General features: G+C 43.0%; 1 protein-coding gene across 5 annotated transcripts in view; it reads left to right on the forward strand.

Annotated features, from left to right (window-relative positions):
• The window catches only part of CACNA1B (calcium voltage-gated channel subunit alpha1 B), a 475079-nt gene that overhangs the window by 373396 nt on the left and 78619 nt on the right, over nucleotides 1-23064 (forward strand). For all 5 annotated transcript variants that reach the window (XM_059715546.1, XM_059715542.1, XM_059715543.1 and 2 more), the window contains 4 exons: nucleotides 5238-5297; nucleotides 7415-7521; nucleotides 20072-20168; nucleotides 22062-22222. In XM_059715546.1, the coding sequence (XP_059571529.1) occupies nucleotides 5238-5297; nucleotides 7415-7521; nucleotides 20072-20168; nucleotides 22062-22222 (425 nt within the window). The remainder of the gene's footprint in view (nucleotides 1-5237; nucleotides 5298-7414; nucleotides 7522-20071; nucleotides 20169-22061; nucleotides 22223-23064) is intronic.

The raw sequence follows: 23064 nt of genomic DNA on the forward strand, positions 1-23064 counted from the left end.
CTGCCTCCAGCTGGCAAGTCTGTTGTGGTGGGCAGAGGGGGGAGGGAAGGGGCATGGATTGGAGACAGATCAGTGCCCCCACAATGAGAGAGGGATTGGGGCTGGGGCTGGGACAAGATGCCCAGCCAGAGCGGGGGAGCATGGGACTCAGGGAAGGGGACTCCCGCAACTGTGCACCACTGTGCGCTGCTGGTCTGGGAGCTGCTCTTCCAGTGGCTCCTCCAGCGGCTCTCATTGCCAGTCTGGAAGGGTATGGGAGCAGGCGTGTGTGCCCAGATCTGTGTGGCTGGGCTGGACTGTACTCTGGATGGGCAGTGGAAGGTGCTGGGAGCCGGGGCTATGCCCTCCCGCCGCTCGCCCAGCCTGGGTGGGGAGGTGTGGGACAGTGCCACTGCACTGCCTCGGACAAGCGGTGCAAAGCAGTGGAAGCCACTCCAGCCTCCCCGCACCTTCCAAACAAGCCGTGGCTTCGCCCTGCCCTGCCACAGCTGGGTGAGCAGTGGCAGGGCATGGGGGCGAGCGTGAGCACCTGGGGTGGGGCAGGGTCGGTGGCAGAAGCTGTGGGGAACTTTAGGCTGGCTGCAGCCCTCCATAGCCCCTGCTCCACTGCGCTTTGTGGGGCAGGCAGAGCCAGGGCTGCACTCCAGGCGCCAAGGCCCCGTGGCTGGGCTGCGCTCTGTGGGGCAGGCGGAGCCAGGGCTGTGCTCCAGGCTGTGGCTGGGGCTAGCCTCCCAGAGAGCAGCCTGGCCCAGCTTGCCCTACGCAGATCTGGGGGCACACACCTGCTTCCATGCCCTCCCAGACTGGTGGCAAGAGCCACTGGAGGAGCCACCGGAAGAGCAGGTCCCAGACGGGTGGAGCACAACGGCACGCAGTAGTAGGAGCCCCCTTCTCCGAGCCCCAGCCCCAATCCCTCCCTTGCTGTGGGGGCATTGATCTGCATGCCCCCCATGCCTCTTCCCTCCCCCTTTGCCCACCCACCACAACAAACTTACCAACTGGAGTCAGCTGTGTCCAGCGCTGCGGACGACTGCTTCCTGTATAGACTATGGCCAAATCTGAATTGATGCCGAATCTCTCTGAATCAATTTGGACGCTTCCTATTCAATTTGGACCTTTTAATGGATCTCCTGATTTGATTCAGATTTGCAGATTTGGCTGCCAAATCGGGCTGAATCTCCTCCAAATCAAATCGGTTACTGAAGCTTTGCACAGCCCTAATAAACTGCTAGATTTCCAAGCAGAGCCTTCCTCCCCTCCCGCTCTGTTGGTGCATATACATTGAAAACTTCTAATTCTAATTCTGCTCCCCTGACTGATATTATCTGCAGTCTGCCACTATGATATCTTCTATGTGCTGTGCTTTCACCTCTGGGTTCTTCAATAGTATTGCTGCTCCAGCTGCTTTGCTCTCATTTGTCCCTGACCAAGATGGTCTGCATCTCCAGCTCTTCTCCAGATATTTATAATCCCACTCCCCTGGTATGCTCCATTCTTGTAGGCCGATTGTGTCTGCCTTTGTTCTTTTAACATTGGTTTGACCTGTTTCCATCTTTTCCTTGTTAAGATACTCCTGACATTATTTAAAGCTATGATATGTGCAGTTGTGCTTGTGTTAACCGAGTGCATCTGTCCTTTTAAGGATCATCTGTAGCGCTGCTCTTGGTGTCCGATTCTGCTCCCTCCTCCTCCCCGCTTCACCTGCCTGTTGCACTTGCAAGCTGCCTGATCCCTTTTGTAGCTAAGAAGGCTTCTGTTTTCCCACTTCCCCACTGCTTCCTGCCCTATGTCCTCCCCTGCTGGCTGGAGCCATGAGGAGTTAATGACAGGAAGATGCTCTCTAGCTCTGACTTCGACTCACCTCCCTCTTTATCAGGTTTCTTTTTCCTGACTTTCTCTCCAGGGAGGTGCCCCAGGGCTAACACTCTCTGTGCTGCCACTGTGTCCCAAGTGTCCCTCTGCTGCATGTGCCCTGGGTGGTATATGATGAGTTGTTTGTGCAGTCTGACCCATTTTTCCCTGCTGCTGCTGATCATCCTGGTGTCCTGGGCACACCTGCGCTCCTGGTTTGGGACTCTTAGTGACAACGGTCCAGGGGGCAAGCCTGGGCTGCACCCAGTGTCCTTGGCCTGCAGTGTGCAGTGGGTTGGCACCTAGCCAGGGCCCTTTTCTGTGAAGAGCTGGCACTTCTCGTGGCCATTTCTCATGGTGGGATCTGGGGGTGTGGAGCTGGTGAGGAAGCCACTGGCGGGTGCAGCAGCTGAGGAGGTGGGTGGGACGAGGTGCTGAACACCTGAGGGCCCCTCCTCCAGGGAGGTGTCACCACCAGAGGGGTCAGGGTGGGACGGGGGTTTGGGCAGGCTACCCCTGCTGATGGAAACTGCAGGGTTGTGGCCTGGGTCCTGGAGTACCAAAATGTTGGTCAGCTGCCACACAAAGGGCATGGTCTCATGGGCACGACCAAAATGATGATTGTGGTCAATCATGGGCAGCCACTGTGCCCAAAAGGCCTTGATCTTTATGTGGCACTGCTGTGCCATCCAGGAATACCCTTGCTCCTGCCTGCCACCTGACAGGGTCTCATAAATATGGGTGTTTGAGTGCCTGCCCTGTGTGAACTGCCTCTGAATCTCTGTACCCTCCCGAGGGCCACAAGGTCACCAATCTCCCCATCTCCTCCTGGCTCAAGTTGGGGTCCTGGATGTCAGGCTCAGGCATGCGCACCTGGGTGGGGCTGGTTCTCAACAGGAAGGACATGGTGGTGCATCCTGCGCGGGTTCTCTGAGCCCATGTGGCTGTCCCTGTGTGCCTGGCCCTGGACAGTGCTCAGGAGCGCTCAGCAGAGGGGAATGGCCAGGGACTAGGAGCCGCATGGCAGAGGCAACTGTGCCACAGCAAGTGCTAGCCCTGCAGCCAGAGACAGCCAGGCCACAGCCCTGAGGAGACCTCAGGGCTGGGCAGGAGGTGCAGGAGGCTGCAGCCCTTTGCAACACTCACCTATGGCCAAGCAGCAGCTCTAGCTAGAAGACAGGACTGGCAGAGGCAGCCTGGGTCCTATCCTGGGGGGCACACGAGACCTGCAATGCGCCAAGGTCCTGGCGTGTGTGCACAGAATGGCCACAGGCTTTTATAGCCTGCAGCTAGGGGCTGCCACAGAGCATCCCAGTCCTGGGCCAGGAGACGCACCCAGCCAGGAGCCCTGGGGTTGGACTCAGGGCAGCATCCTAGTGGCTAGGCAGACCCAGCACTGAAGTTAGTGCTGGGTCATGTCTACACGTGTGTTACTGTGTTTTAACTAATCATGCCTAAATTGTATTCCTGCATTTTCAGGTACCAAATTTAGTCACAGTTAGCCATTTTCACTGTGCAGTAAGGGTGCTCGTGTGTAGACACACGCCTGTACTGTGCAGGAAATTAGGCTAAGGTGCAGTAAAGCATCTTGTGTAGACGTGCCCACTGTCGTCTTTTCTCTCCACTTTTCCACCTTTATCCACTCTCCTTCTGTCTTTAGTCCTTCATTTTCACTCTTCATATCTCTTTCCACCTCTTGATTATCAGTCACCACTGCCATTGTTTTGGGCTTTGGGTTTTCCTCCTCCACTCCTACCACTCTGACACTTATTCAGTCTTTCTCTGCCCTTAAAGCATTGTTCAGGCTTTCTGCTGATCGCTCAATCTTAGCCAAAAGGCCGAGATGCTGATGGGAACCTACCACAAAGATAGGTTAGTGCAGAATAAGACATCAGCATACTGATGAGAACCTGACATAAAGCTAGGTTAGTACAGCCTATCTGAATAAGATAAATTCTCGTTATGCTCAGTCCTCCTCAGTGCCGACTTGTTTTCCACTCATAGCGAACCACCACATCAAATACATTTTGACTTCCTCTACGCTCCCACAGCTGAGCTGTGCCTTTCTTTCCCATGTCCAATGATTCTGATTTCTTCACCAGCTTTAAAGTCTGGCAAACATCACTAAACTTCAATGTAGATGAGAGGCTCTCTCGGTCTGTCACATATGACCAGTGTGACCTCATCCTCCATAGGGTGGATCTGGATCAGGCAGCTGTGCACCTCATCTGCATATGCATTTTTGGAGGATCCCAGGTCTCATGAGCAAGAACAAGAAGTTCCAGTCACAAATGTGGGGGAGGGGGGTAATTAGCACCTGGATCTTTTTTGGCGGGTATCTGGAGTACACACACATACTGAGTTGTGCTGGGCTTTGGGGTCACCACAGCTTGAAGTGCTGTTGACTCTGCTGGCTCCCCAGCCCAGTGAACTATATGATAAATCATGAGCTTTTTGGCTGTGGGCTAATATCATGCCCAGGTTGAACTATGTATAAATAGGTACAAAAGTGCTCCCCAAAAGTGAATTTATGGACTCTCTGTGCTGAAATGTATAGCAGTTTGCAACAAGTTAAAAATGATCAATTTTGGATGAACTAAGTCTGTAGGTACCTATAGTGATTTGCATATATGGGCGTGTTTAGTTTAAAGTCAGTGTCTTTCAATCCCTTATATTTCAAATTAACAAGGTTTCCTATATAAAGGGTCTCCTGCTCCACCATCTGATTGTCCTCTGCAGCTTCTGCCCCCCTTTCCCCCACCCCACTACTTCTCCCCTGTCCTGTCCTGTCACATGCAACTCAGGGCCCAAGCAGCGTATGAAAGTAAGGCAGGCGAGGGGAGATGGGGCAGAGGCAGAGACTGCAGGGAGCAGGGGGGAAGGGGAGAGTAGGAGGGAGAGACAAAGACTATGGGAAACTGGGGGTGGGGGCGTGTTGGTGGCAGGGGGAATGGCAGGAAGTTTGCAGGGGGAAGAAGTGGGGGGAGCAGAGAGCAAGGGGGCCATCTGACCCTTCCCAACCACATGACACCCCCACCCACTGTTTTCCCTGCTGTAGCAAGTGGGAAGGGGATGAACTCAAGAAAACCCTCTGATAATTAGATTCTTTACCTGGAAAATTGTAACAAATTTATACATTTTCTGTATATAGAATCTAATTATTGTGGAGTCATCTTAAATTCAGGTTCATCTTAGATTAGAGTAACTATGGTAGTTGAGTCAGATTTGGATCTGATTTAACTGACACCCTACAATGAAATATTTATTCTTCACTGACAGTACCATAGTGACATTGTTGCTTTCCTCACACCTTCATGTACTGTTATTACAAATATCATCTCTGGGATTCTGTACTTGTCCTTCAAACACACATTTCTCTATTTTAGGCTCTCAAGTATCTGGATTACATATTTACGGGGGTCTTTACTTTTGAAATGGTGATAAAGGTAAGAATCTCTCCATGTGTAATTGTTCAATATTTCAGATTTACTGTGATACATTTCCAGGAATTTGGAGCAAAGGATGTGAGCAGAAGAGAAATGCAATTGATGCTCATAATAAAGAATAAGAAGCAGTGTCTATCTCAAAAATAGACAGTACACGGGCATATGCCATACTAGCAACTGGCTTTAATTGCTATATTGTTCTCCAGTATATCAGTTATGGTTATGAAGAAAATCTCAAAAATGTAAATGAAGGGCAACATAGAAATGTGTGCATAGATCCAGAACTGTCTGGACCGGTAGTTCTGACAAATATAACTTGTCCCCTTCGTGTCAGAGAGCGGCTGATTCAGAGTTCCTTTTATGACAGCTGGAATATCAGCATCGTTAACTATTCCTTCTCTCACAGAAGAACAGAGGGAGGGAATCATCTGTCTGCACCATGTTTTGAGTAATGTCTTGTTTTTATGTCACTAACTATTTAAAGAAATCATTGTGAATGGGAAACCAAATTCAAAAAGCCTTTAGGTACCAAATAGCATGCACAGTTGTACCTTGAATCCCTGAACAGTCTCCTGTGACTGACTGAATCATTTTGCTCATTCACATGGGTTGGAGATTATTTTGTGAACTGAGCATGAAAGTACATCACAGTCTTTTCCCCCCTAATTTTAACTTTCACGAGCAATATCTTTTTATTTCTTACCTGGCATTTCTACATTAACCTGACTTCATTTAATTAAGGGCAGGACTGTGCCGTGTAGACACTGCTGGCATAACCCATATAGTGGGGCACCTCTCTGCCTCTGCAGGAGCTCCAGAAGACATTATGTTCCAGAATGAATGTCTTAGGACATCCAAACTTAATTCCTAGTAATAAAGCTAATGAATAGTAGCCTAAAGAATGCAGCCTCAAAAAAAGACCCAGACATGTATTTGCCTGCCTGTTGGACATAAGGAGGATTTAAAAAAAAAAAGTGTATAAGGTGAGCATCTCTTGGCTGGCCAGATTTGAAATCTTTGGGAGTCTATAGAAGAGCAGATACAAGCTTTTGTGAGCATCTTCAGGCCCAATTCCATATATTTCTTAGCAGAAGTATGAGTAAAAAGAAAAGAAGCCTCTTTCACAGAAATCAGCCAGGCTATTATCTAGTACTCTGTTTTTCAGCAGACACTACTAAGTGGGTATTTTATCTTCATTAGATGTTGCATTTGGTTGTTGGGCCTTGCAGGTCTCAGTTTTTTTTCAAATACTTGTTCATTTTTCTTCATCTTATCCTCTTTTGCTGTTTGTTAATTCCCATTAATCCTACTGGGCTGGTGTTGAATAAAAGCATCATGGTTCTTTTACATGTTGACTGAAGTTCTCATAAGCATGTGCAAGCTAGTCTGAAGATCCCCTTTTAGGTGTTAATATTCTTGTCTAGAATGATTCTAATTAAAGTCTATTGGCTTAAGCTTTGGGTTTGGTAGAGCTCTCTCTCTGCCTATTATAGCAAAGTAGTTTGTCTCCAGCAGAGCTGCCTCTATGGCTATGTTTTCATTTAATTTTATTCTGTGTATTTGGTAATGCACAAGAACATCACAATATAGTATACAGGTATTAAACAATGTGCAAGTAAACAGCACAGGCAAATGTTTATTTATGAGAAACTTAAGGGAACAAAAGTGCTCCATTCTCAGTGTAATCTCATTATTCATTGTACCCAACGTGAATTAGTTTCCTCCCCTCCCCACCAGTAAGAAAAAGCGAGGAATTTGAATGTGAAGGGGTGTTTTAAGTCATGATTAAAAATTATACAGTGCAGTGACAAAGCTGCGTGTAGGAAGCTTACCTACTATCTGCCCACACTGCTTATGCCTTTAGACAACATCATTCACTTCTGAAGTACTAACTGCTCTCTCTGAATTACAGAAACAAACCTCCCTTTCCTGCACTAATAAGAAGAAAGACATTGCTATAGTGTAACATTGAAAGGGGGAGGTTGGAAGGATCTAAAACATTTGATCCAGGACATAGATTTGTATCATTGTATGCACTGTATATTGCTGCTAAACATCTCCAATGGAATCAGCTCTCACAATTTTATATTTGGTGTTTTGATCTGTTCCCTCCAAAGATGATTGACTTGGGTCTGCTGCTTCACCCTGGCTCCTATTTCCGTGACCTATGGAACATCTTGGACTTTATTGTGGTCAGTGGGGCCTTGGTGGCATTTGCCTTCTCGTAAGTACATTTTCTTTAAAACCCAGATTTCTCAGAAAAGAGAGAAGAGGGCAGCCACTGAACTAGAGTCATATAAAGCTCAGGATTTGTGGTTCATAAATGGTTCCTGGTTTCTGCTGACTCAGTTTTTTATTTTAAGTTTCGTGGGTGACCAAACTAAAACTTTAAAATGAAACTTCCAGTGTCTTACTATTTTATCCTTTTAAACTTGGGGAGAAGAATGTTCATAAACTAGCCTAACTTTTCAGTATTATAGACTCCATGGAACACTTGACCCTGATTGATTTTGTTTCCACTTTCTTCTCAGCCAAAATTCAGCCATGGTTTGAGATCTAATAACAAACCTTTCCCACGTTCTAAGACCTCCTCATAAAAGTTCTTGCCATTTTTTCAGTCATGCTTTAAAGTTAATCTTATTGAGGAAAAATAATCAAAGGAGATTGAGCCACTTAAGAAAGTATACGTTTTTTCACAAAATAATTGCATATATTTTAAATGTTCATATGGAAACTTCAGATTTCATTGCATACACCTGTTTTATTATATACATCATGGCTTTACCCTAAAGATCAGCTGATGTTTTATCAAACCTTAAAAACAATATTTTTAGAATCACACTGCTACTTTGCTTCATGCATTTTCTGTATTTCTCTTTCATACTTTGTGATTAAAGATGTCTGCGTGACAACAATATCTTGGTTTCTGCCGAGTTCCTCTTCTCTTGCTGCTTGTTCACTATCTCCAACCATTATCCTCTATTTATGATATCAAAATAATTTCCCAAACCACCTACTGTACTCTTGCAGAGAATTTTGATCTCAGGTAGGGAATGAGCTATAGACATGTATCAATTATTAAAGTCAAGAATCCTTTTTTTATTCAACTATCCCCGTTAGGAGAGATTATAGGAAGAAAAATACAAACACTCACAATACAATCTGATTGCAGGAGGAGTCCAGGAGGAAAGGTTTCCCCCCTTTTAATATTGGGAAATTGTATTATGAGGGTTTTAAAGAAATGACCTAGATACAGGTTATTTGATTGACAAACCCAATTTAATATTAAATTAGCCTTGAAAAAATACCATGAGCATTAATCAATTTGTTTCCAAGATCCATTCATCCACTCATGATGATTAGCAATAATTAAGAAACTTATTCAAGTATTTTACTTGCCTATCAAAACGTGCGTTCCTTCTTATCAACTGGGTAAATGGAATTGTGCAAAAGGGACTTGTATGGTGCAGAAGTGTCATTGTTTTTAAACAAACGGCCAGATTCACTGATAAGTTGGTGAGACAAAACAAACATAAACTTAGCATAACCAACCAATCAGGGAAGCATCCTGGTTGCTTTTCATCCCTGGAGCTATATAAAGTAGCCAGAGCCTTTTTATGAACCTGGTTCAGAATATTTCCCAGTTTTTTCCTTCTTCTGTAGTGTCAGAATTCCTTCCATGTTGTGTTCAGGCCTGTGTTTTAGATCTTGTATTGTAGTTCAGCAGCTGCTGCTAGAAGAAAAAGAAGTCCAAGGTGATTTATTTTCAGCCGTGGAGTCAAGTAACATAGGAGTACAGAGTTTATATCAGGGGCAGGCAATTATTTGGGCCTGTGGGCCACATAGGCAGTGTATCATAGAATCCCCCACCCTTGGAATAGCCTGCAGCCCGTGTGCCCTGTGGCTTCTCCCCACCACCACCAACAACATGCAGCCCCAGCCCTGACTCCAGCCCACCTTACTCCTGCTCTGGACTCACCCCAGCTGGAGTGGCCCAGCCAGAACCTGCATGTACAGCCCTGACCCTGGCCTGTGGTGCACCTGCTCCAGATGGCCCAGCCATGCTGAGCAGCAGCAGCAGGGGCCAGGCAGAAGCTGCTGTTCAGCATGGGGGAAAAGCAGCCCCTCCCCCTCTTGCTGCAGCAACCCATGCCTGGGCTGCCCTGTGGCTCCTCTCTGATACCATCACTGCCACCTCCAGGTCACCCAGCAGGGCAGTGGTGGCAGTGCAGAGAAGCCACAGTTCAGCCTGGGCACAGGCTTCAGATGGCTGCAGCAAGAAGGTCCCAGCAGGGGAGGGGAAGGGGCCACTTTTCCCCCGTGCTGAGCAGCAGCTTCTGCCCAGCTGCTGCTGCTACTGCTCAGCGTGGGCAGGTGAATCTGGAGTATGTGCAAAGTGGGCTGGGGTCAGGGCTGTGCACACAGGTTTCATCTGGTCTGGAGTTGATCCACTCCACTGAGTTGAGTCTAGAGCATGTGCAGAGTGGGCCAGGGGTGGGACTGTGCATGCAGGTCCCCACCAGCACCACAGGGTTGAGGCCAGCAATGGCAGCAGCCAGAAGGCGCTGCCACCGCTACCTGGGCTGCCTAGTAAGGCAGTCCAGCTGTGGAGCCACCCCCACCCCACTGCATAACTAAGAGACAGCAGGATGTGCCACAGGCCAGACAGCACCTCTGCTAGGTGAGACCAAGAAACCCACTGTGAGCTGGACAAAATCCCTCTGTGGGCCAGATCCAGGCCGCAGGTCTTATTTTGCTCACTCCTCATTTACGTCATAGTATTTTGTTTTCAAATCAGTTGAGAAGGGGCAGCCTTTTCTCCCAGGAAGAGAAAACTGGAGATGGGGCATCAGAAAGTTGTAAATCAGATAAGCAAATTCTTTAATCCTCAAGATTTGGATTCAGCAGCTTTACTGCAACAGTTCTTTCTATTTCAGCATATGACCAAACTGGATAATTTGCTGCTACTAAATAAAGGTGACAATGTCAAGTATTCCGCAGAATAGAGAATTGGGACCTGGGATTTCTATCTTTTATTTCCAACTTGGCTGTAAAGGAGCTTTTTGATCTTTGGAACATGTCATTTAGATGCAGTAATTTCAGAAATGGGCTCTGATTTTGATTGTCCAATGTTTTGCAAACCCATCCTTTAGATACCTGAAACTTGGCTTGTAGAGAGGCTGAGCATTCATAACTCCAGGTGAGGTCATAGGGGATGCTCAACACCTCTAATGTTCAGGCGTTGGGTATGCAAAATTGGGTGTAAAATGTAGAGGCCAGTGTTGAAAGTCTCACTATCTTTAAAATTGTTCATTATAGTAACACTTACCAACATTGAGTACAGTGAGCTTCAGTTAATTATGGTTTGCAGTGTATTTTGATATCTGTAGAAGAAAGGTGATACTGAAGAGATAAATGTTTTTCAGTTTTAAATGTCATCTTTTCAGGAAATATTGCACAAGCACATGATCCATTCCAAATTCCTGATCTCATTCTCCAGTAAGAAATTCTATTTATTGGAGTGTCTGGGACAAGGGGAAACCAGGGAGATTATCCAATTAGAATAATTTTGTGTTCTTTGAACAAGTGTTAAGGGTTAAAACACTTTCCCTATAAAACTCTGATTCTCTTAAGACGTTATAGAACTGTTACAGATTTATGAACTCTTTTACCTTGCTGAGCAAATAATTTCTGATAAAAGTTTAATGGTTTCTGCTCATTTTAAAAGTCCATTGCTTTTCTGTTGGTTGCATTGGCTATCGATTTCTAAAGGTATAATATCAGTTGCTACAACTTACTTATGTGTCCCATAGCTGTACTTCATGGCAGTTTGTCTCGTCTTGCATCAGTGCTAAATATTCTATGAGTAAATGTTGAAAAGATGTTCATGGAAAGGTTCAGATCAAGGATACAGGACTCTTGAGCATGAATTTTTTGAGAGAAAGTAATGGCAGGTGGGTAAAATGGCTTGAATGAAATATGGACCCACCTAAACTTTTAGAGTTGAATTGAATCAAACTTTTTTGAAACCTGGAAACATTTAAAACATTCTTTAAGCTATAGGTTTGTCTATAGCCTCTATACCTGTATATTCTGACAAGGACTGGAGGGAGTGAAATCCCATGAGGGAGAGAACTCATGGCATTTCTGAAGTAATGAATACAGGAAGTACCACCAATCTGATGAGGCAGCCTGTTCGGCAGCGGTTTTTCTAGCCCAGTTTTGCAAATGTAAAAGACAATTCAGATGAAGTGTAAATAATCATTCCAGGTCCTTGGATGTTTATCAAAGGACACAGACTCAAGCAAAACTTTAAAAGTTCAGTATCATTAGAAATGAACTTGATTTGGTAAATGAGCAGGGTGATCTTTCTTTGCTTTGTTGGGTATTTCATTACTAAATATTCAAGCTGAGTCACCAAACTAGGATATTATTGGTTTTTATTTTGCATTTACTGATTGTCACGTACAACAAAATAATTTGACTACCTTTTGCCAAACTCCATTTAATTTGCAAATAAATTCTCTTGGCCTCATTTGAACATTGCTGATCTATATTAACTTTCTTACCTGATGAACATGTCATGGGGACCTGTCAAACTGGCTCATTCAGAAAACTTGATTAGTGGAACATTGAAATCAACTCATCTGTTTTAAGAATACAGTTGTAAATCTTTGTTTAAGCTTCAGTGTACTTGCCCCTCATTATCATACCCTACCTACCACAGTCTGCCAACTTCTGCTTGCAGTTTCCAGAATGTATCCGTACTTTTCTAAAGTGAGGCCTCCATGAGATGCTAGTAGGAGATCAGTAATAATGATAAAACTATACTTCTTCCACGTAATATCTTTCTAATTGGAAGTACCCTTCTGTCTCATGAGATAAACATGACATGAACACAGAGTTGTAATTTTAATCCATAGAGAAATGGAAGTTGAGGACTTTAAAAACTTCCTTGTACATTTATCATGAAAAGCTATTATCCAGAGGCATAAAATCTACTTATTTATTCTAACCAGGATGAATAGAAAAGAACTATAAAGTTATTGTATTTGTACATCAATCACAACAACAAAAATTCTGCCCCAGATGCACAGAATTTTGCACTGATGATTTAAACTGAATGGATTTACTCTACTTTGCTAACAATGTCATTTATTTCTTCCCAAAGTAACAGCAAGATAAAAACATATTGGTGCTATCTGTTTGTTAATGCAAGCTTAATACAACATCAGAGAGTGTGTGTGTGTGGGAATATGTCACATATCAAATCTATTGCTTCTGTTCTTGTTTATTTTTATGAGCGTTGAGTTGTAGGGGTGGGACTGGTTATTTAAAAGCCTATTTCTCTTTGTGCACTCGGTATACTGTACCTACCTATGTTTCTTTTTGTCATTGACTTTGTGCTCTTTCTTTGTCTTCCTGTTGCTGGAATCTCTCTCTAGGAGTTTCATGGGGTAATGCATTATTGCCATCTCTTGCTGCACTGTTATGCCTGTGAAATGTGTGTAAATATGCAGCAGAGTATACACACTTGTCACTTGTGGAAATGAACCATGTTACATGCATTGCACTGACTCCTTTGTTCCTCACACATTATTAACTGATGTTCCCCTCCTCTTCACTTCTCTCACTCATCTCTGTTTACCTGAGGTACAAGAAACAAAGCAGAGTAGAAAGCCAGCTCATGGCTATTTTGTTGGGCAAGAGTCACAGGTTGCAAAAGCTCAGTCAATAAAGCCTGGCTTATCTGAGGTTCAGGGTTCATGTCCCTGTTCCAGTGGTGAGTGCTGCAGTGCTTGCATGTATGTGTTGGGAAAGGGGGGACAGCCGTACTAGAGACCCTGGAAGTTTCCCTTGCTACCAAGGGCACTACTTTTTAAGGCTAGATAAACCCCTGTCTAGGATGGTTTAGATAGGGGTGATTGTAGGGGTGATTGCCTTGAGTAGGGATTTGGACTAGACAATCTCTTGAGGTCCCTTCTGGCATTACTTTTCTGTGGGCATGTCTACACATGCAACTAATGCAGCTGAATAAAGTCCAGCACTGCTTGCACTGGAGTTTATTGCTTCCTGACACCACATTTGTATATGCGCCTGGGACCACAGCACGCTGAGCCAGGAAAGACCAGACTCAGCTGGCAGGGACCCCCAGGGGTCAGCCAGCCCCATCATTCCTCATGCCCCAGCCAGCCCCATCAGCATCTACCTATGCTGCAGAAGGCACAATAAAAACTTGTTTCTGGCAGTACTGTCCTACAGTGGAGTTAATGAATTTATTGTGTCCTAATAGCACCACATGTGTAGATAGTGACATTTTACTGTGGAGCTAATTTGTCAACTCCGCAGTAAAAGTAAAGCCAGGATTATTCTAGTGTGTGTGGTGGGGGGGGGGGGGTGCCTGTGTGTATTCCATTAGTGCTGAAGGAGGTTTCACGCCTATATTTCTATATTCTTGAGGATCTAACTCAGCACGGATCCTGACTTCATGCAGCAGACTGTGCAGTAAGCTGAGAATTGAGTGACATTGGCTTCTGGGAACTCTGCACAGGGAGTTACAAAAGATAGAGTTTGCAAGAGTGGCCTTAACCCTCCTGTCAGCAATGCTCAGTTGTGGACAGTACAAAGTAGTTGCCCTTTCAGGACCAGGGAGAGCTCTTATTAGCAGAAAATTCTGCTGTCTCTTCACATTTTAAAAGAGAGCAGGAACTCTTATTCGTTTCCCCAGGAGAGGAAAACAAAGAGATGAAATAAAGGGGCTAGGAGGTCTGTGATATAATTCAAGAAGTGGTGGGCTGAACTTCTCAAAGAGAAGTTCAGTTGGTTAGGCATTGGAAGCTGGTAGCATCGCTCACAGACCGAGCTGGGAGACTGCATTTACTCTTAAGCAGGAGGGTTAACTTTCTGCCTTGGAAATTTCAAGTGATTGCAGGAGAAGGTGACTCCACCCTTCTGTGACTATTTGGTGATTTCTCTCAAAGAGACCGGTGTATGTGAAATCAGAGCTGCTGGCAGGAGCAAGAGAAACAAGAAGTTTCCACTTGAAAGAACTATCAATTTTTTAAAAGATTATTTATTTATTAAAGGAAGTCTCTTTTATTATTTGTTAATTATTTAAAGGCAGGAATATCAAACTAGTTCAGGATAACTAACAACCTGGTCTGATGCAATCTGAATTGTCTTGATGTAATCACACAGGCCTGTCTCCTGATTTTTATTCTCTCATGGTTTTTAAATTATTCTGTTTCAATCTTCTGTTTTCTATCTTGCTGTATGTTCATTAAGCTTCACAGTTCAATAAAGATCAGTTCTTCTATGTCTTTTCCCCCATCCCCACATTTTCCTTGGGCAGGAAGCTTTTGTCGGAGTTCGGACTTCCATAGTCAAATGCAGCTCAATGTGTAGCCCTTCATTGAAACATTATGATATTTGGCTATTTCAGCTTCCTTTCCAGAATTGTATTAAGGCAGTTGGCAAATCAAATTTGGAGAACCCCTCATTTGAAAACTTGCTTGGCATTTGAACTTCCTGATTCTTACTTGCAGGAGCTGTCACAAGATTGTTTTTATAGCCCAAGCTGTCGCTTGCACTAGTCCAGCGTATACCATTCTGGTCCCTTTGAAATTCTACGTTTCCTTCAGAAAGAGTCACATTTTCTTAACTAGAAATCAGAATAGTTAAGACATAGGAGCAAAAGTCCCATTGAATTTCGATATAGTTAATGCTCTTAATTTACTTATGTGCTTTGGGAAAGCCTATCTATGATGATTTCCATTGGAAGCCTCCTTGTAAGCAAAAGGAATTTTATAGGGCTAGAACTTCCTCTCCATCAGTCTCAACCCCTTCGCTAGGGTCTCTGGACATTTCTTGACACAGAGAAATTTGAACTATTTACTACATAAAGAAGGCAGGCAGGCTGTTACAGAGAGTCATTACACATTTTCATTAATGCCTATTAACCTTCTACCCTTTTGCTGTGAAGGCAGTCATTTAATTTGGGGTTATACATTGCTTATGGATGAAGCTCATTGGATCTCTGGTTTGCAGTAATCTCTCTCTACTGAGGACTGCAATCAGGGTCCCCCTCTTCAAGAGATGTCGCTTCCCTGTCATAGATCAGCCATGTGTCAACCTTCCCCTATGTATGCCCCTGCAAGAAATTTGCAGTGAATAGATTTGCTGGATTTACTGCAGCTCAAGAGAAAACATCCCTAGTGGCCCATGTTTTGTTATTATCCCAGGATATCAAGATCTGTAGAAACCAATCCATCTGCTCTATGTGCTTTATTGTGTGAGTGGACTGCCAACATCTAGTACATATGTCTGCAATCTAATTGAGAACACTAGAGTTTTATTTTAAAACAATTAAAATTGTATAGACCACACCCACTAGCACTTAAAATCTCTCTGTTTTCACAAGAAGCATGTATCTCATTGTGTTTGCAGTTCCAACATCCTTTAAAAAAATAGGTGATGAAAATAGTTATCTTGCTTTTGAATGCACTTTTACATCAAAGTGCCCTGTTTCAAATATAAAACGAGGCATGCTGTTAAGTGCCTGCAAGTATCTATTGTTTCTGCCTGAGGAATACAACTCAATAACTGGATCTCAGTACTTTCCATCCTCTGGCAGAGAGATGGCCATTATATGCTGATGGTGCATGGTCATTGCTTACTTGGATCTTTTGCTGTAAAACGCATATGTGGATCCAAACATACAATTTATAAACTTCAGGCCTAATTCTCATTTAAACTAAGACCACTTCCCTGAGAGTATAAAATGCATTTCTTAAGTCCAGTCCTTTATACAAAAGAGGAGCAAGAGCCTACAGCTGCCTTGTTTTCCTGCAACTTGGTTCCTACCCTCCAGCTCCTGTACAGAACTGCTAATACTGATATGCCTCACAACATCTCTCCTTCCTTGAGAAATCAGTGCAGTATTGTCAATGTAACCACAGAAGTCCTTCTCTTGTAATTCTGTAGTTCCCTGGTTCCTCCTCCTTCTCTTTCTTAAAGATGGGCACTATATTTGCCCTTTTCCAATCATACGGGACCTCTCCCAATCACTACTCATTTTCAAAGATAATGGCCAGTGGTTCTGCATTCACATCAGCCAACTCCCTTGGGTGCATCATATCCATCCCCTTGGACACATTCAGCTTTTCTAAATAGTCCCTAACCTGTTCTTTTGCCACTGTTGGCTGCTCATCTCCTCCCCAAACTGTGCTGCCAGGTGCAATAGTCTGGGAGATGACCTTGCCTGTGAAGATTGAGGTGAAAAAGGCATTGAGTACTTCAGCCTTTTCCACATCATCTGCCACTAGGGACACTTACACATGTGCTCCAGAAAGTGGGGGGCAGGGTGCTAAAGCACCTGAAGTATCATGTGTATCAGTGTCCCCTGCACTGAAAAATGATGGTGGGGGCATTTTTACCTAAAGCTTATTGAATGAGCTTTAGTTAAAGCATCCCTGCTGCCATTTTTCAGTATGGGGAAGCTGATACACGTGACTCTGGAGGCTGCTGGAGTGCAGTAATTACCACTCTCCAACAGACTTGATTAATCTAGTCTGCTCCAATGTGCTGTAATTACAGCACATCAGAGCATCCTCTCTGCATGTGGATAGGTGCCCTAGGTTGCCTCCCCATTTAGTAAGGGACCTGCACTTTCCCTGATCTTCCTCTTGTTGCTGACATATTTGTACTTGTTACCCCTCATGTCTTTTGCTAGCTGCAGCTCCAGTTGCGCTTTGACGTTCCTGATTTCATCCCTGCATGCCTAAGGAATACTTTTATACTCCTCCCTAGTCATTTGTCCAAGTTTCCACTTCTTGTAAGCTTCCTCTTTATGTTTTAGTTCTCTGAAGAGCTCCCTGCTAAGCCAAGCTGATCTTCTGCCATACACAATGCTAAAACTTCATTACTGACCTCTGTAAAAATCACTCTTAACTGAGAGCAGAAACTCTCTTGTCTTTCTACTGTCTTGTAGGTGTCTATGTGAATGTTTCTAGACTTTTCTGTGTGAGGCAGTTGGATGTCCTGTTAGCTTTCCCCTCTCCTTCACTTTGGCACTGTCCATGCAAACCTCGAAACATGGGCAAATAAGTAGTATGACTTTTCTTATCAACACAGACTGAGATTTATTTCATGGCTGGAGACCTATGTAATAAATCCAAGCTCTTGTCTACATAGATTGCATAGTCAGTAGTCAAGCTGGTATGCTTTGCAACAGACAGTATCTATGCTGCCGAGGGAAACTATGCTAGCAACACCAAGCTCAAGCACAGCTGTTACTAGATATTTTGCCAGCTGCATAATAGAGACAGGACCTATTAGTCATAAAACGTCTCCTAATCAGGAGGCAGGGATAACTCCATCAGAGCCCTTCTAATTCATCAAAGAGTAGTTATTAACATATTAACTCTCCTGACTAATGCAGTCCCATGGAAAAGTCTGGGCTGCCCCTGTATATTTCTCACTTAAGATAAAAAATTAAAATAATATTTTAGTGATTTATTTTAAAAACACATATTTTGGTCAGTCCTACACCTGGAGCACTTGGCAAAAGATTGGGCTACAAGGAGCCTTGCCAGAGTCTTGTCTCCCATCTCCATGCCAGAAAGGCTAAACAATTATGTATATTTGGAGTTAAGCTCATGAAATTCTTTAAGAGCAACTTAATTGCACAAAGGCATCCCCCTCAAGCCTTCAGCCCCTGAGAAAGCATGAGGATTGGTAATGCCTTTGTCAACTTGTAGATGTGGCCACCTACGTAAAGATTAATGCTGGAGCTGGGCAGTTGTTCCCAGTCATAGATCAGATTTCCTGCTTGTCTCATTCTAATCTTTTTACTCTGCTTTTGTGCAAGTTTTTGATTCCATTAACTTTTGTGGAGTTACTTCTGGTTTACACCGTTATGAATTAGAACAGCATCAGCCATCAATTAGCTCTGATTAAAGAGGTTCTAAAGAAGTGCTGAAAGACTTGGATGTCCTCATCCTCTTTGTCTCTGCAGTCTCTTCCTCTACTGCTTCGTCCCTCGTTATCCTGTCCCATAAAACAGACCATAAGCTGATTTATGAAGGTGATAGTGAAACAGGCAAGAGCCTCTCAGTTTACATTAGGAATATTCCTTTATCTCATTAGCTTATTCTTGCATTGAAAATGAACAGAAGTGACTGACCACTGAATAGAGGGAAAATATTGGCAATGAGATATAGTTAATGTTCCCCTCGTGGATGCTGGTTCAAATACAGCCTCATCAATCCTGGCCAAAACAATCCTCTGAGATAACATGACCACTGCTTAATTGACAGCATAAAGTAACTTGTTGGTGTCTCGATACTTTCTAAGTGGACAGTTGTCCAAAGTACAAAAAAAAGCTGTCACTACATTCACTAAGTTCAGAGGCTTGAGTAACCTATAGCGTATGATCCGTCCTCTTCTTTCTAGATATTGTTTCTCCAGAATCATAGTGTGTGCATGGGTGGGGCAGGGGTTACATTTCTAACTCTCTGAGCATAATCATGTTTTTCTTGGTATGTTTTCCCAATAATGAAGGTAAGCATTGCTTGGCAAATTGGTGAATGGGAGAGGAGACCATTCAGTGAAGGGTTCCAAAGCACTGCTCATCTGCACCTTTTGTTATTACAGTGCAAGTGTGTATTTAAACCAGTCCTAAGACCTAAGCCCATAGTCTAGAGGTCAGCTTTACTATCATTTTCCATCTCATTTTCTCACAATACTAAGTAAAATTGAATTTCATTATGTTCTACAAACTGGTTGGCAGAGAGCCTAGCTGCGTCTTTTCAGAAAAAAAGAAAACAAAACTTTAAACCTCTTTTCTTTATTTCGAGGGAAGGTTGAGGTAGAAATGGAATCCTTCACTTCCAACCTCCCTAATTGTAATAAAATGAACAGCCATGTTTGCATAAATGATTAATCATTTGCACACGCTTTTAACAAAACAGAAGTGACCTCTGACATCTGCATGCATGGACTGGAGAGTTACACTAGTATTGTTTCAGGCATGTAATATGTCTGCATATTACATGGCTCAGCATGGTATTGGCAGCATGTCTTCCAAAAGAAACCTGAGAACAATAGTGTAATGGTAAAGAGTGCAGAAATGGAAAGCTTATTCTGCGCCAAGAGTGTGTGCTGTCCATCTGCCCATCAAAGGATTCAGTTTCTTGTGTTCCCTGTCTGTTTCACTAAGGAAAACCTTCCCTCCAAACCACTTTGAAAACCATACAGACAAATTGCACTGAGAGGTATCAGCAAAATGTCTGTCTTTGTCAGAAGGGTAGGTGATACACATAATCCTGGCTAAGAAAAACTTTTGGTGTAGATTCACAAGACAGGCGGACAGATGCATCTCTTCCCCTTCTCCCGCCAGTGGTTGCAGCTTCACTTGTGTGATAGCTACTTTCTCTGTCATTACCAGACATGCAGATCTATTCTCATTCTGGTTATGAGCATTACTTTGGTGGGAAGGAAGAGAGTGAATACCTGGGAAGTGATGCAGGGATGGAGAGCACAAGCAGATAAACTTTCTAAGGGCTAAATTCTGCCCTTGGCTTCCTTTCTGCACATTGCTTTACACTTCCCAAGTGGATGGTTACTGCAACTCCCAACCACCACTGCTGTGTGCAGAGAAAATGGAGACGATAGCTCCAAACTTGAAAGATCTGGGTACCTGTAGGCCTTTTCATAAGTTTCGTGAGAACCAAGGTCCTTCCTTTTTCACTGTTGTATTTCCCCCCCACTTGCAGAGGAACCAAAGGCAAGGATATCAACACCATCAAGTCACTGCGAGTTCTGCGGGTGCTAAGACCCTTGAAGACCATCAAGCGTCTGCCAAAGTTAAAGGTTGGAGAATAATTGGAAATAGTTCCTCTTTGCTGTGGGTCTTGAAGGCAGAGCTGTGAGCAAAATGGCCTAAATAAACTTAAACTGGATGAATTATGGCTTTTTAATTGTATTTTGTGAATGATTGCTTATCCATTAAGTATTTTAGTGTTTTCTAAAAAAATCCCCCCAAAATGCAATCTATAAATTCAACACAGTTTTTGATTTTGAAATGTTTCAGTGTGCCAGAGTGAATTTTGGCATGCTCATCTTTGCCTGGCTGGTAGAAAACAAACACCACAGTTTTGCCAAGCTCTGTCTGCAGAAATTATTGACTGAACTTTGAGGAATTTTAGTCTGTTCAGGATTTGGTGGTCATAGGTTCATCTCAGGCATCCTGAGTCACAAAGTGAAATTAATAGAATTGAATGAATTGAATAGCTTGTGCTTAGTTATTTATATTATTTCAGGAATGAAGTTAGTGTTGTTTAGCAGTAGCCTGCTGCTGAAATTGTGAGGTGGGAGAAGTTACAGAATTGAAGTGATCTGCATTGTTAGGAACCTGTGCAGGAAATATTTACCCTGCAGAGTGATCAGTAACACTTTACGGCTCTTTCATTTGAGCTGGGCCAAAAAAAAAAAAAAGAGAATACTTTTGCTTTTGTGAAGCCATCAGTCATATTCTTGTTTTTACAAACTGCAAAATAGACAAAAGGGTTAGTCTTGATCTAGATCCTTTTTTATTCACATCACCATGCTTCATATTCAAACAGATCATTTGGGTTTCAGCTAATTTAATTTTCATGAGTGCTAAATTTGCCTCCAAATGTAAGTAAGAATACAATTAAACTGTGGAAAAGACCATGTTGAGTTGATTGGAAACATAAATGTGCAGCTCTATGGTCCTTGAAATCAGCAGCATTAGTTTTTATCTACTGCAGAAGGCAAAAGAATGTTTGCTTTTTATTAAACAAATTATTTATTTTCAAACCTATATTTGTGAGAGAAACTCCAATACTCAGAAGTCAGCAAATATTTATGTGAATAACAAATTGAATTCACATTGCGTGTCTTTACATCCCTTTTGCATTCATTCTTTGCAGATAACCTTGGTTTATGGGATTATTAGAAAATGTTTTCAGAGAGCAATTCACACTGTCTGCACTGTCATTTTGTGTTACTCTTTTCCATTCAGAGAAACAGAAACAATGCTACATCACCTACTTTTCCAATCAAGGCAAATACAACCAATATATTGTATCACAAAAGAAAAACTGTGCAAGAACAATCTTTAAACTTGCATTAATGAATTGATGGCTTATCAAAAATCAAATATATTTGCCAAGTGTTTGCAGGCAATTCACAAGTTATTTTTGCTGACTATAGTATTCATAGTTAGTTAACACACTGGTTGACTATTTGGTAAAAGTAATATATTCAAAGCATTCTGGTATTTTATCACTAAATATATTTTCTTACCATTCAAACAGTTTGAATAATAATCATTGAGCCATTTATTTTACAAGTTTTTCCCCCTATCAGTGGTTGACTATATTAAACACAAATGTATTTTTCTTTTAATCAACCAGCTATGAAAATATTTTGTTTAGGACTAATACTACTTACCCAGATTACCCAGCTGGCAATTTTAGTCACCATTTTAATTAGTAATACTACAGAATGCAGTCCCACATTTTTAACTCTTACAAGTAAAGAGAAAGCTATTAGTAATAGCTGTTAGTTGCTACTACTAGTAGTAAGAATTTGCAAGATCTGTTGTCCGAGTTAAAGGAGTCTTTCTAGGACAAACCCAGTATAAATCCGGTACATGCTCAAAATGAAATGTTTTTCTATAGGTGCTAGATGTTGAGCTCTCTCTCTTCTAACCTCTCCCCTATTCCCATAACTCCACAGGCGGTCTTTGACTGTGTAGTAAATTCCTTGAAGAATGTCCTCAATATCCTGATTGTTTACATGCTCTTCATGTTCATCTTTGCTGTCATTGCTGTGCAACTCTTCAAAGGCAGATTCTTCTACTGCACGGATGAATCAAAGGAACTAGAGAAGGACTGCAGGTACTTGAAGAATGGCAGGGGCTGCCTGTGCCAGAAGCAGGAAGTGTTTGGCCTCCAAGAGAAAATTCTGCATCCCTTGAGGAGTTCCCTGGGCAGTGATCACTCCTGTGTGATTGTGTACTGCTTCCAATTCATTCTGCTGTGGTTCTAATAAATAAGGGTGTTGTTTCAACAGACTTACACCAGACATGAATTTTATCCCTAGTAAAATTCCTTCAAGAGTTTAACTGTACATTGAGGGCATGTCTACACATTGCCCCATGGCAATGTAGCAATGCATTACGTTACCATATGGCATGCTACATCTCCGTAGCAATCACCTGGGCCTACACACTAGGTTTCTGTAGCGGCATGCTCCCCAGATATAGCGCACCCCAATGGCGACGTAGCGGGGAAATCTGAGTGCGCGCTGCCCGCACAGTGCAGTAACCACCCATGCTGCACCATGTTTTAGTACTTCTAAAAGGAAGTACTAGAGCATGGCATCATAGCAACGTCACCAAATTAAGTGGGACTAAGTTTGTGCTTAATGATCAGCATAAGCATAACTGTTGGAAAAGACTGGCTACTAGTTTCCTGCCTGATTATGTACTTGAGAACTTTTTTTTTTAAAACCTTATAATGAATAAGTGAAAAATGAATAAGTAAGAAGTTTCAAATATACTTAAAATACTTCAAGTAATTTTAAGCATGATATTATTCCATTGTTAACTATAGCATGATAGAAGCCCATCATAACATGGTCTCTCTTCCAGTCTGATTTGTTCTTTTCCATTAAAAGGTCTTACTGTGTTGTTCTTCTATACCTCAAACCAGCAGGCATCTTCCTTGCTCGCTGCTGC

This window comes from Alligator mississippiensis, chromosome 12, assembly GCF_030867095.1.
Source record: "Alligator mississippiensis isolate rAllMis1 chromosome 12, rAllMis1, whole genome shotgun sequence".
NCBI lineage: Eukaryota > Metazoa > Chordata > Crocodylia > Alligatoridae > Alligator > Alligator mississippiensis.